General features: G+C 41.1%; 1 protein-coding gene across 16 annotated transcripts in view; it reads left to right on the top strand.

Moving 5' to 3' along the window:
• Nucleotides 1-13,869, top strand: part of LOC125463094 (membrane-associated guanylate kinase, WW and PDZ domain-containing protein 2) — a 545,354-nt gene that overhangs the window by 386,509 nt on the left and 144,976 nt on the right. For all 16 annotated transcript variants that reach the window (XR_009447220.1, XM_059654599.1, XM_059654586.1 and 13 more), the window contains 2 exons: nt 13,094-13,304; nt 13,571-13,650. Coding sequence is in view for 15 of the 16 variants with exons in the window: in XM_059654599.1 (XP_059510582.1) it covers nt 13,094-13,304; nt 13,571-13,650 (291 nt within the window). In the remaining variant the exon portion in view is untranslated. The remainder of the gene's footprint in view (nt 1-13,093; nt 13,305-13,570; nt 13,651-13,869) is intronic.

Raw genomic sequence — 13,869 nt, 5'->3', positions numbered from 1 at the left:
GATGAACTGTTCGAGCTCCTCTGGGGAGCAAGAGGCGGCGCCGATACAGTCATCAATGTACCGGAGGAAGAGGTGGGGTTTGGGGCCTGTGTAGGTGCGGAAGAGGGACTGTTCCACGTAACCTACAAAGAGGCAGGCATAGCTGGGGCCCATGCGGGTGCCCATGGCCACCCCCTTAGTCTGTAGGAAGTGGGAGGAGTCAAAAGAGAAGTTGTTGAGTGTGCGGACGAGTTCAGCTAGGCGGATGAGAGTGTCGGTGGAGGGGGCCTGGTCAGGCCTGCGGGACAGGAAGAAGCGGAGGGCCTTGAGGCCATCTCCATGCGGAATGCAGGTGTACAGGGACTGGACGTCCATGGTGAATATGAGGTGTTGGGGGCCAGGGAATTGGAAGTCCTGGAGGAGGTGGAGGGCGTGGGTGGTGTCACGGACATAGGTGGGGAGTGGAGGGTGGGTTTTCAGACTGGAGGCCTGTGACCAGCAGTGTTCTGTGCTGGAATCCGGGCTGGGTCCACTCTTGTTTGTCATTTATATAAATGATTTACATAGGAACATAGAAAGCAAGGTCATTAGGTTTGAGGATCATGCCAAGATTGGTGGTATTATGGGCAATGAGGATGGTTATGTAAGGTTACAAAGAGATCTTAATTAGGTCAATGGCAAATGGAGTCTACTTTGAATAAATGCGAGACATTGCATTTTGGTAAAACAAGAAAAGGCTAATATAATTAAAAGTAGGGCCTTGGGCAGTGTTGTAGAACAGAGAGACCTCGAGGTTCAGGTATATAATTCTGAGGAAGGGTCATTGGACCCAAAACGTTTACTCTGTTTTCTCCTTCACAGTTGCTGCCAGACCTGCTGAGCTTTTCCAGCAACTTTGTTTTGTACGTAATTCTTTGATGTTTGCATCATATACAGATCATGTAGTTAAGAAAGTGTTTAGCTTGCTTGCCTTCATTGCTTAGAACTTTGAGTATGTGAGTTGGGACATTATGTGGAGATTGTGCATTATATTGGTGAGGCTTCTTCTGGAGGGCTGTGTTCAGTTCTGGCCTCCCTGTTATGGGAAGGATATTATTAAGCTGGTGTGGGTTCAGAAGAGATTTACCAGGATGTTGCTGTGAGTGGAAGGTTGAAATCATAAGGAGAGGCTGGATAATCAGGGACTTTTTGCACTGGAGCGTGGGAGGTTGAAAGGTGACCTTAAAGAGGTTTATAAAATAATGAGGCATAAAAATAAGGTGAATAACAAGTGTCTTTTTGCTGGGGTGGGGGAATTTCAAGGGTAGGGGGCATATTTTTAAGGTGAGAGGAGAATGATTTTAAAAAGACAAAAGGGGCAACTTTTTCAGTGGGTTGTGTATGGAATGAACTTCCAGAGGAATTAGTGGATGTGGGTACAGTTATAACATTTAAAAGATATTTAGATAAGTATGTAATAAATGGTTGATGGGATATGAGCCAAGTGCAGGCAGGTTAGACTAATTTAGTTTGAATTTATGGTCAGCGTTGACAGGATGGACCAAAGGGTCTGTTTCAGTGCTGTATGACTATGTGACTCCATATGTTCGCTACCCTTGTCTGTGTAAGAATATTCCCTACTTTTATTCCTGAATGACCTGACTCTAATTTAAGGATATTTCCCCACTTGCTGGAGTCCACCTTCAGAGAGAATGTCTTCTGTGTACCTCTGCTGTTGAATTCTAATATCATTTAAAACATCTTGATTAGGTCTAACATCAACCTTCAAGGGAATACAAGCCAAGTTTAAATTTTAGTATCCGAATAGTTTAAATTTATCCTTCTAATATGTGAGCAATTTTAGTAAATATTTCCACATTATTGCAGTCGCTGAACCAAGAAGGCTAAACAGCTTGGTATTTTTAACACTTTGTTAATAGTAAACTAAATAATTCAGAGAATGCAAGATCTTCGTGACATATTACAATAATTTCTTTATATGATTTTACTGTCAATGCAATGTATTTAATGACCCAAGATTTCTAGTAAAGAATGAGCCAGCTGTCAAATAATGCAGGCCCCTCTATTTAGGGAAAACAAATCTACTTGGCTTTCTAGATTTTGCAGCAAATGAGGTGACATTTGCGATGGATGCCGTATCTCGTGAAACAAACGTCAAATACTTTGTGCAGATGTGCAAGGCTGATGTTTTTTGCTAACTAAAGACAGATATTTATGTGACTAGGACAAAGATTCACTGACAATGTCATTCCATGTTAAAATAATTGTACAGGAAGTAGCAGAAACTGCTAAGCTAATGGATATTAACTTCTAATGTGTAGAAATAACGGCATGCTCCAGTAACATGCAACCCAGTGCCTTAGCTGTCCTTGTAATTTTTTACTTCTGTAAAGTCATCAATGTAACGGAGGAATTTTTTACTTCTTTACAGTCATCAATGTAACGGAGGAAGAGGTGGGGTTTGGGGCCTGTGTAGGTGCGGAAGAGGGACTGTTCCACGTAACCTACAAAGAGGCAGGCATAGCTGGGGCCCATGCGGGTGCCCATGGCCACCCCCTTTGTCTGTAGGAAGTGAGAGGAATCGAAAGAGAAGTTGTTGAGGGTGAGGACGAGTTCAGCTAGGCGGATGAGGGTGTCGGTGGAGGGGGACTGGTCGGGCCTGCGGGACAGGAAGAATCGGAGGGCCTTGAGGCCATCTGCATGCGGAATGCAGGTGTATAGGGACTGGACGTCCATGGGTGAAAATGAGGTGTTGGGGGCCAGGGAATCGGAAGTCCTGGAGGAGGTGTAAGGGCGTGGGTGGTGTCACGGACGTAGGTAGGGAGTTCCTGGACCAAAGGGGAGAAAATGGAGTCCAGATAGGTGGAGATGAGTTTGGTGGGGCAGGAACAGGCTGAGACAATGGGTCGACCAGGGCAGGCAGGTTTGTGGATTTTGGGAAGGAGATAGAAACGGGCCGTGCGGGGTTGGGGAACAATGAGGTTGGAGGCTGTGGGTGGGAGGTCCCCTGAGGTGATGAGGTCATGAATGGTGTTGGAGATGATGGTTTGGTGCTCGGGTGTGGGGTCATGATCGAGGGGGCAGTAGGAGGTGGTGTCGGAGAGTTGGCGTCTGGCCTCGGCGATGTAGAGGTCAGTGCGCCATACTACCACTGCGCCACCCTTGTCTGCGGGTTTGATGGTGAGGTTGGGGTTGGAGCGGAGGGCTGCCCGTTCTGCGGGGGAGAGGTTGGAGTGGGTGAGAGGGGTGGAGAGGTTGAGGCGATTAATGTCTCGACGGCAGTTGGAGATGAAGAGATCGAGGGAAGGTAGGAGGCCAGGGGGTGGTGTCCAGGAGGAGGACTTGTGTTGGAAGCAGGAGAAGGGGTCAGTGGAGGGAGGGTCAGGCTCCCGGTTGAAGAAGTAGGCGTGGAGGCGAAGGCGGCGGAAAAACTGTTCTGTGTCCAACCGTGACTGGTATTCATTGATGTGTGGTTGTAGGGGGACAAAGGCGAGCCCCTTACCTTCCATATTAAGATGGACAGCGATGTGCATCATAAGCTGATTAATTAAAGTTGAAAAAAAAACTGAATAGTCTTATTTCCAGCCATTCTTCTGTTCAGAAATAAGGTCTCTGGACCTGAAACTTTAACTCTGCTTTCTCTCCACAGATGCTGCCAGACCTGCTGCATTTTTCCAGCAATTTCTGTTTTTGAATTTTACTCTCCCTCTTCACAGCTTTTGCTTTCACATCTTTGTAACCTCGTAATTTATTTCTGTTCAGATAACTAATGGATGCTATTAGCTCTCATTTTGGTGGTGAAAATGTCACCCTGATATTTCTGGCATCCTTGTGTAAAATTCTAATAAAAATTAAGCTGCAGCCATTGATCATTCTAATTATATGTTATACATGATTTTAATGAACCAACATAGTGGTGTACACTGTCCAATTACATCAATTTTGCTTTGACTTGTTTTGTCTTTTATATCCTCCTCTAAACGAATCAACTGATTTCTTTAAAAATATCATATAACCTCAGAGATAAGCCACAGTATCGTAGCTGCTTAGATGTTTTACTACAAACCTAGCAAGTTAGAATTGATGCTACTTCACATCCATAAAAGACAATACATTATTTAAATATTTAAGTGCTATAAGTGATCATTCAGCTTTTTCCTTTAGGGTAATTGTTGATTCCCGTCAAAACATCCGTATTGTAAATCGAAGTTGAAAAAACACGTTAGCGTAGGAGTTGAGCAACACCTGCATTTTTAAAAATAAAACTTCTGATGGAGTAACTTGCAATACTTTTATGAGAAAATTTGTCAAAAAGCTGCTGGTTACACCAGTGGCAGGAAAGCATCATTGGTGCAAAATTGTAAATTGTATTCTAATAGACAAGAAAGTAAATAGTTCTTTTAATAAAACTCCATAAAGCTAAATTACTACATGATGTGAGTCCTCAGGATGGCACAGGGAGGAATTGAACATTTTGGAACATTAAACAAATACGTGATTGTTTTCGTCTTCCTTTGACTATCTGTAAGTACCAGGAGAAAGAAGAAACAAGATTGAAAATCATAGGAAAAAACTGACAAGTTAGAACATATTTTTATATTGTTTTCTCCTTTTAGTTTTGAATGTTTTGAAAATATTATTTTGTACAGTTTTGGTCATTACCCTGTCTTAAAAAATGATATACTGATTTGATAACATTCTGTGTAATCTGGTGTATGTAACCCTGATGTAGTTGTTTCCAATCAGCTTGCAATTAAATGATTAATAGTTTACTAAAAACTTGAATGAAGATATAGCTTAACTTTATTATGGAGATATATATTGCAAATGAGTATCATACAGGAAATTTTCATGTGTTCAGTTACATATGCAGCTATCCATATTTCAGTATCTTGTTTGCAAGCAATGCATTTGACTGTTTTCCTTCCATATTCCGTCTGAGTATAGTGTTCATTTCTCTCCCACCTAAATGATGTAAAGGCTTCTTTTACTGACAGCAGTAAATGACAAAATTTAAAATGTTTTGACAACCTACCTAATTCCCAAAGGGTGTGAATAGAATTCTGTTGTCTTGTTTAGTGGCAACATTACCAGGTTTTGAAAAGCAGCTACTGTTTATTAGGCTTGCCTGCAAAATATAAAACATGAGTCAAATGACCAAACCCGGAAGATGTGAAGATTTTAGTGTATGATGTTTGAAAGTGTCTTTGCTTAAGTGATTTTGTGCAGGTACTTCTATGAACTTGGAAGCTGTTACAGGCTCAACTATAATAGTTACAATGAATTAAAGTGATGGAAGTCAAAATCTATTACACGTATTTAATTAATGGCTGAAAATTTAATGACAGTTCCAACATTACACTGAAAGTACTTGTTAGGCGAAAATGTAAGAAAAAAGTACCTCAGTTTCTATCTGCATTATTGTGCCTATAATGGAACAACCAAAATTGTTTGATCTCATCTGCACCAAGCCTCCTTAAAATACAAAAGGGCCTAAACAAATATGCCTGTCTCCAGAGGAAAACATAAAAGGCAAAACAATTCCATATGTGTGGAGTAATTACATGTATTATCTATTAATTCCCTCTATTGTCCCTGGTTGATGTTTATTGTTTTATTTTAAAAGAAAAATGCTTGTCCTTATTCATCCCCATCAAATACACTACCTGAGTAATTTTGAGCCAGTTTGTTTTCATATTTCTCCATCTTTAACCCGCTGATTGGTTTATACAACTGTCCATAATTAAATGTTTTATTCCTCTCAATATCATGCAAAATATTTGAACTTATCTCTCTAAATTAAAAAATTACAATGTATCAATCTTCCCTTTTAATTATTTTGATAACTCATAAAAAGCAGATTAGAATACCAAACTGAATATGTTGTCAGAACATTATCAGCAATCCATATCCAGTTTTGAATCCTTGAGAAGCATCTAGAGTTGAAAATGGGCAACTAAATTACACAGTGAACTCTACGTCAAAACTTAAAAGTTGAATAATGTAAGGTTCCTTGCTTTTCAAGTGGTCAGTACACTTTACTTTGAAATAAAGTATTTTGAGAGGGTTTTATGGCTGCTTGTCATCCTGACATGCTTAATTCACTTAAACGAGCTGTGTTCATCCAGCTCCACAGCTTGTTATCTCAGATTCTCCAGCATCTGCAGTTCCTTCTATCTCTAGCACTGAATGCACCACTGGTGGCCATGCAAGACAATGTCAAAATTGTTGAAGGAAGAATTTTGTAAAACTAGGATAAACAAGAATCTACTGCCTGGGTCCATAAAAGATCTGTAATTTACTAACAGAGCTAGCTGTATTCTGAGATTGTGCCCCACCACCATCCCCTACTGTTCACGTTTACCAAAATAACATTCATGTAGCTGCCAAGTTGACTGAGTGTTAGAAGCATTTACGTGCAGCTGACACCAAATGATTCAGGCATCCCGGCTGCCCTACTTGTGTTGTGCTTTAACTTTCGAAGAAAGTTAAATTTCCCTTCCACAAGGAAGGGTGTATGCACTTGTTTGTACTGAAATAAGCTACATGTAACAAAAAAGCTGCTTAATACAGCTGTGAAAGCTGTGTACCATGGAAAAACTAACTTGTAGACACCGGGTACTTGTCTTGCAGGAAAGTTTATCATTCTCAAAGGGGGTCTTGTGAACGTTTTTGCAATAATATGAATGCCTTTGAGGATAGATATAATGGGAATGTTTTTGGAGCATGTGTTATCTTTAAAATTACACTGCAATTCACATTGTGAATTTTACAACTCTACTGTGAATAGTTGGCCTGTTTAAGATCGAATTATAGCATCTGGTGTGTTCGGTGTTTCACAATCTATTTTCAGTTTGTTTGCTTGCTTACTTACACTGAGGTAGCTTTGACCTCATTCAAACAATCAAAATCCATTGAGAAATGTGAGGTCTCACACATTCCCAGGACCTGAGGGCTTACATTCTCATATTCTGAAAAGAGGAGCTTCAGAGATAGTTCATGTATGGCTATGATTTTGCAAAATTCTCTAAATTCTGAAATGTTCCTAGAAGAATGGAAGTAAAAGCAGCACCACTATTCAAGAAATAAAGGAGGGAAAGTAAGGAACTAAAGGTCAGTTGGATGTGCAACCAAAGAAGTCTTAATTTCTTCTAATATCATTTGGGAAAGCAAAATATTATTGTTTAGTTTCAATCAGCATGGTTTTACGAAAGTGAAGTCTTATTTGACAAATTTATTAGAGTTTTTTTGAAAATGTACATAGCAGAGTAAACAGAAGGGAACTAGTAGATGTAGACTACTTGTATATCCAAAAGGTGTTTGATAACATACAACACGAAAGGTTTGTGCATGAGTAAAGAACTCATAGAGTTTGGAGGAGGAAGTTGAAGGATATGGTAGTGTGAATAGAGGATTGGTTAACAGATAGGAAGCAGAAAGCAGGAATAGCTGAGATGTTTTCAGTTTGGTGGGCTGTTACTAGTAGCACAAGCATCTGCAGATGCTTCATCTATTCACATTCTATATTAATGTTTTAGACAAAGAGACAGGAGGTGATATACATATGTTTACTGATGATAGAAAACTAGGAGGGAATTTAGACTATGAGGTGGTCGCAAAGATGCTCCAAAGTGATATAGACATGTTAAGTAATTGGAAAACGAGCTGGTGAATTGATTGCAATATTGGAAAGTGTGATGTTATTCACTATGGTCTTCCTTTTAGATTTCTTAGAGCCCTTACAGTGTGAAACACGCCATTCGGCCCAACAAGTCCACATCAACTCTCTGAAGGGCATCCCACCCAAACCCATCCCTCTACTCTATCCCTGTTTCCCTGTAGGCTAACCAGCCCAATCTACACATCCCTGGGTAATTTAGCATGGCCAATCCACCTAGCTTGCACATCTTTGAACTGTGGGAGGAAACCAGAGCAATCGGCGGAAACCCATGCTGACACAGGGCGAACGTGCAAACTCTGCACAGACAGTTGCCCAGGGTGAATAGAAAAGTGGAATATTTTTTAAAAAGAATGAAACTTGTAAACAAAAAAAATCCTCATGATCCCAACTGGTAGTTATTGATTCTCCAGACTGACCTTTATCCACTCCTTGCGCGAGCTGATTCAGGAACAGCATTTTCCTGGCCATTATCAGACTGATGAATGGACTCTTCAGTCTCAAATAAAGCTGATCTTGCTAACCTTGATCTTGCCTAGTATCCACCCCGTGCAGTGTAACCTATATGCTTCTGTCTAAGTCTTTTTGATCTGTATATCCTTTGCTTACTATGATCTGCCTGTACTGTTCATAAACAAAGCTTTTCACTGAATTTTGGTACATGTGACAATAAATTAATCAATCAATAATTCAATCAATCAATCAATGTTCACCTACATTTACACCTCCCCTCTCCTCACACCCCACCTCCAGGTCACAGGTCATTGAAATGGAAAATGAGCCACGGTCATAATGAATGGCAGAGCAGGCTCAAATGGCCAAATGGCCTACTCTTATACTTAGAGATAGTAGGAACTGCCGATGCTGGAGTCTGAGATAACAGGGTGTGGAGCTGGAGGGACACAACAGGCCGCATCAGGGAAGCAGAAAAGCTGATGTTTTGGGTCTGGACCCTTCTTCAGAAATGGGGAAGGGGAAGGGGGCTCAAAGAAGTAGAGAGAGGGGAGGCGATGATTGAAGTTGAGTAGAGGAGCAGATAGGTGGAGAGAAGACGGACAAGTCAAGGAGGTGGGAATGAAGCCAGTAAAGGTGAGTATAGGTAGGGAGTTGGGAAGGGGGTTGGTCAGTGAAGATAGAGGGGCGGGTAGGTGGGAGGGAAGATGGACAGGTCAAGGAGCTGGGGATGAGTTGAGGAGGGACAAAGTGGGGGTGGGGATTGGTCAGTGAAGTGGGAGGTGCAGATAGGTGGGAGAAAAGACAGACAGGTCAAGGAGCTGGGGACAAGAGGGACTGGTCTTGGGATGGGGTTGGGTGTGGGGAGATTTTGAAGCTTGTAAAATCCATATTGTGACCATAGGGCTGCAGGGTTCCCAAGCGGAACATGAGTTACTGTTCCTCCAGCCTTCGTTTGGCATCATTGTGGCACTGGAGGAGGCCCAGGATGGACATGTTGTCCAAGGAGTGGGAGGGGGAGTTGAAGTGGTTCCCAACTGGGAGGTGTTGCCATTTGTCACAAACCAAGTGTAGGTCCTCCATAAAGTGATGTCCAAGCCTCCACTTAGTTTCCCCAATGTAGAGGAGCCATATCGGGAACAGCGGATACAATATACCACATTAGCAGATGTGCAGGTGAACATCTGTTTAATGTGGAATGGTGGGGCTAGTGGGGAACGTGGAGCGGCCGAGGGAGTCATGGCAAGAGCAGTCCCTCCGGAAGGCAGTTAAAGGTGGGGAGGGAAATATATCCTTCATAGTGGGATCAGATTGCAGGTGGCAGAAGTAGTGGAGAATGATGCGTTGAATCCGGAGATTGATGATGTGATATGTGAGGATGAGGGTAATCCTGTCTTCCTTATTATTGCGGGGAGCGGGTGTGAGGGCTGAGGTGCAGGAAATGCGAGAGATGTGGTTTAGAGCGTGGAGGGGAATTTGTGGCCCTCGATAAACGTGGACATCTGAGATGTCTGTCAGTGGAACGCCTCATCTTGGGGGCAGAGGAATGTGGAGTAGGGGATTGCATTCTTGTAGGAAGGTGGGTGAGAGGAGGTATCTGTGGGAGTCGTGGGCTTGAAATAGATATCAGTTTCCAAATGGTTATCAGAGACTGAGACAGAGAGGTCCAGGAAGGAGAGAGAGGTATCAGAGATGGTCCAGGTGAACTTAAGGTTGGGATGGAAGATGACAGTAAAGTGGATGAACTGTTCAAGCTCCTCATGGAAGCACGAGGCAGCGCCGATACAGTGATAGATGTAACAGAGTAAGAGGTGGAGAATGGTGCCAGTGTAGATCCAGAAGAGGGACTATTCCGTGGATCCTACAAAGAGGCAGGCATAGCTTGGGCCCATGTTGGTACCTATGGCTGCACCTTTCGTCTGTAGGAAGTGGGAGGAGTTGAAAGAGAAGTTGTTAAGGATAAGAATGAGTTCAGTTATGCGGCCAAGGGTGTCAGTAGAGGAGGACTGGCCGGGCCTGTGGGAGAGGAAGAAATGGAAGGCTTTTAGGCCATCTGCATGGGGAATGCAAGTATGTATGGTGAAAATGAGGTGTTGAGGGCCAGGGAATCAGATGTTTTGGAGGAGGTGGAGGCCATGGGTAGGTGTCATGGATGTAGGCGGGGAGTTCCTGGACCGGGGAGAGAAAATGGAGCCAAAATAAGTGGAGATAAATTCGGTGGGGTGGGAGCAGGCAGAGACAGTGCGTCGACCAGGAGAGTCAGGTTTATGGATTTTAGGAAGGAGATAGAAATGGATGGTGCAAAGTTGGGGAACGATGTGGTTGGAGGCTATGGGTGGGAGGTCACCTGAGGTATGAGGTTGTGGATGGTCTGGGAGCCCTCACACCCCCTCCCCGCAATAACAGGGAAGACAGAATTACCCTCATCCGCACATATCACCCCATCAATCTCCGGAGCAAATGAGCAGACCAAAGGTGTAGCCATGTTCAATCCATGAGCTGGATGCCTGTTCCTGCACACTAGGTGTCCTTGCAGCAGACTTTCAGGTCTAGGTGCTGGTGTGCCTTGTAATGCATGTCTGTGTTTCATGAATGGCACAGAGAAATGCATAGTTGGAAGATGTCAAATGCCAATCTCCATGGACGAGTGGTGCATGTAGCTGGTGTCCATGGATCGTGCCCTGAGGTCCTGAGCAACATGGATGCTGCTTGCACCCAGAGGCGAACTGATGTGGTTAGGTGTTTGCTTTGACTTCCATGTAAAAAATTCATGACTTCTAGCTTGTTTGGCTATTTTGGTAAGATAGGAAATTGAATATTAATTAACTGAATAGTGGAGGTAATGATGCATTTAACAAGCTATAATCTCCCTTAATTGGCAACGTCTTGGCGAAATCACCTCACTGCTGTAACCCTCTGATAGAACATAAAAATTAATAACATTAATTTGAAATTGTTTGATCGTAATGCTCTCAATGTGGGTAACCTATCACATACTTCAGGTGAGCCATTACATGTTCTTGGTACAAGTCCGATGGAATAGTGAATTAGTTTTGTATTGTGAATATGCAATGAACTTCAGGTTGGAAATATTGCCAATGTATGTTGTCAAAAGTTTCAGTTTAAAAATTGAGGTTAGATTTTCAGCAAAAACCCCAAATTCCATAATGTTACGCGGATGTCCCTACAACTGCATTCAATTATGTTCATTTCTGAAGTAGAGTAGCCTTTCCAGTAGAATATTTTTGACTTGGCTATTAGAATTTCATAACATGCCAGAATGTCATTACATGTTCCAATGGGCAAAAATGTGTTGTGGACTTGCTGAACGGCCTCTTTGCACATTTTGGGGATTCTATGATTAAGAGCCTGAATTTTGTAATCAACGGTGAAACTAAACTTCTGTGGCCTAGAATTCTTCTTTCCAGTAATTAATTTTATTATTGTGTCAACTTAAGGAGATCTTCAACATTCAGCAAAGGGCTATGTCATCAAATAGGGTATGCAGCCAAAGTATTTTCACGTGAACAAACCAGGAAATAAATACACTGACTATTTTTTTACTTTTCTTCGTTTAATTAAGCTCTAAAGACATGTGAAATATGTGATTGGAACATACACATGGGGTTAGGGTAGAAGATTGTTATACATAAGATTTTTAAAAATTCAAAATATGTCATATTGTTAATGGAGAAATTTGATATTCCACTGATAAAAGGTTAGTTTTTCAGAGAAAAAGCTTTTTCAGCAGTAGTTATTAATTTAGTATTCTGTCAAAATCAAGGTTACACCTCATTTAACAAGAAGTAACTTCATAATGATGTTTGCAGTAAGAGTAATAGTGTAAAAGAGCAAGTTCTCATGAGAGCATTGATTTCTACTTGAGTGAGAATTTAAAAGCACACCAATGAAGAAGTATGGCATCACTGATCAACTACAGCAACACCTGTAGTTGAGGATATAATTAAACATATGCAGACACCAGAAGTGATTGTTAATTACATAGGAGTAGCGATGGAAAACACTGCTGGTTTCACTGTCATTATAACTGCAAAATCCAAGCCAAGGAATCTTTCCCTTTTTCATTGGCTCTGTTTTCTATGTTGCCCCTACCTTTGCATCCAGGTTGGGGTGAATATGTCACATCAACTTGGAGGCTTGTTATTTATGCCTTTCTTTTATTTTTGTTTGGAATGTGTACGCTGATTTGGAAGAAAGCCAGCATCCCTAATTAGCACCAAATTCATAAGAAACATATGTTGCAGGAAGTTAAGGCATCTGGTCAAGCAAGTAAACACAAAACCTTTTGAACCGATGGAATAAGAAACTGGTGCAGCAAGCTCACACAGAAAGGGAAAATGAATAGTTAAATGGAATTGTGTCACTTTTAGAGTTTGTTTTACTTAATTTTTAAAATGAAGCATCTGGGTAAATAGAACTATAGAATCCTAATAATGAGTCATGTCCGAATAAAGCAAAAGAAGGTCCATGTATCTTTTGGAGCATATTCCCAAAGAGTTAAAGATGAGAAGCTTAGCGTAAATTTTGAATAACTTTGGAATTGGATGTTTTAGAGCAGTTGAATGTTAATTTAGTTTGTTTCAGAATAGTTTTTTTCTTAACATCTACTGTCAAATCTACAAGTTATTTTACCAGCATATATTTGACATTAAAAATGCTGCCTGGTTTCCTTTACATATTTTGATTAAATATGTATTTTTAATTATGTTCATTTAGATTTTATTAGTCTACTTATTTATTGTTACTGATGATTTATTTAGTGGGCTGTAATTTGGACACAGCAGTGTTCTAAGTTACGATTATATAAAGAAACGTTTGTTTTGTTCAGTTTTAAATTGAGATTACATGAGTACTCTGAATGTGCCAAATTTGTGGTTCTGTCTGATGAATAACCTTCAACAAAGCTAGATGATTACTTTGTGGGTATTTCTTCTTGGGCTGATTATCTGTATCCTCCAACAGAATCTGGTGAACACAAAGACAAAAGCACTGATGCCTCAGATGAGATTTTTTCACATTCTTGTGCTGCACCAGTCTATGGCCTTACAAAGGGAATAAAAGAAGATTCTGTTTCAGAAAAGCAGACCAGAGGCGAAGATAGTGATGAGTTGGGCCCATTGCCCGAGAACTGGGAGATGGCATACACAGAAAAAGGCGAAGTCTACTTTATCGAGTAATGCATTTCAGTCAAATTCTTATGAATCTTCTAGATAGGCACTTTTAGTGAACTTGATTTGAAGCGTATGTCTCAGTTTAACTTAAAATTATATAGCTAGTTGAAAGAGCTGAACTCGCCAAAACAAGAACTCTCTTAATCAATTTCTGCTGCTCTTCTTCTGTAGCTAGTTGGATTGTGTAGGCAAATCTGTTGATTGCAATTTGACTTGAATAACTAAATAATTTTTTTGAAATGCATGAGCTGTTTTTTTTTATTCTTAGCCATAACACCAAAACAACGTCTTGGCTTGATCCACGATTAGGTAAAAAGGCAAAACTTCCAGAAGAATGTAAAGATGATGGTACGTAAAAGTGCATTTCTTTGCTTAAAGTGTGTATTTATTATTTTGTAAATTTAGTTTTTTTTCTTCAATGTGGTAGCTTGAGAATGCATCTTACTGCTGAATAATGGTTAATGAGAGCACCTAAGACTTGCACGCAAGTGACCTTTGCTGCTTGCTGCAAATGTTTTTACTTCTCCTGCCCCGAGATGTCAGTTACAGCAGTGTAGAAACAGAGGT

Source organism: Stegostoma tigrinum, chromosome 25 (genome assembly GCF_030684315.1).
Source record: "Stegostoma tigrinum isolate sSteTig4 chromosome 25, sSteTig4.hap1, whole genome shotgun sequence".
Lineage (NCBI taxonomy): Eukaryota > Metazoa > Chordata > Chondrichthyes > Orectolobiformes > Stegostomatidae > Stegostoma > Stegostoma tigrinum.
The sequence above is the reverse complement of the archived record's forward strand: the minus strand, read 5'-3'. Positions and strand labels throughout refer to the sequence as shown.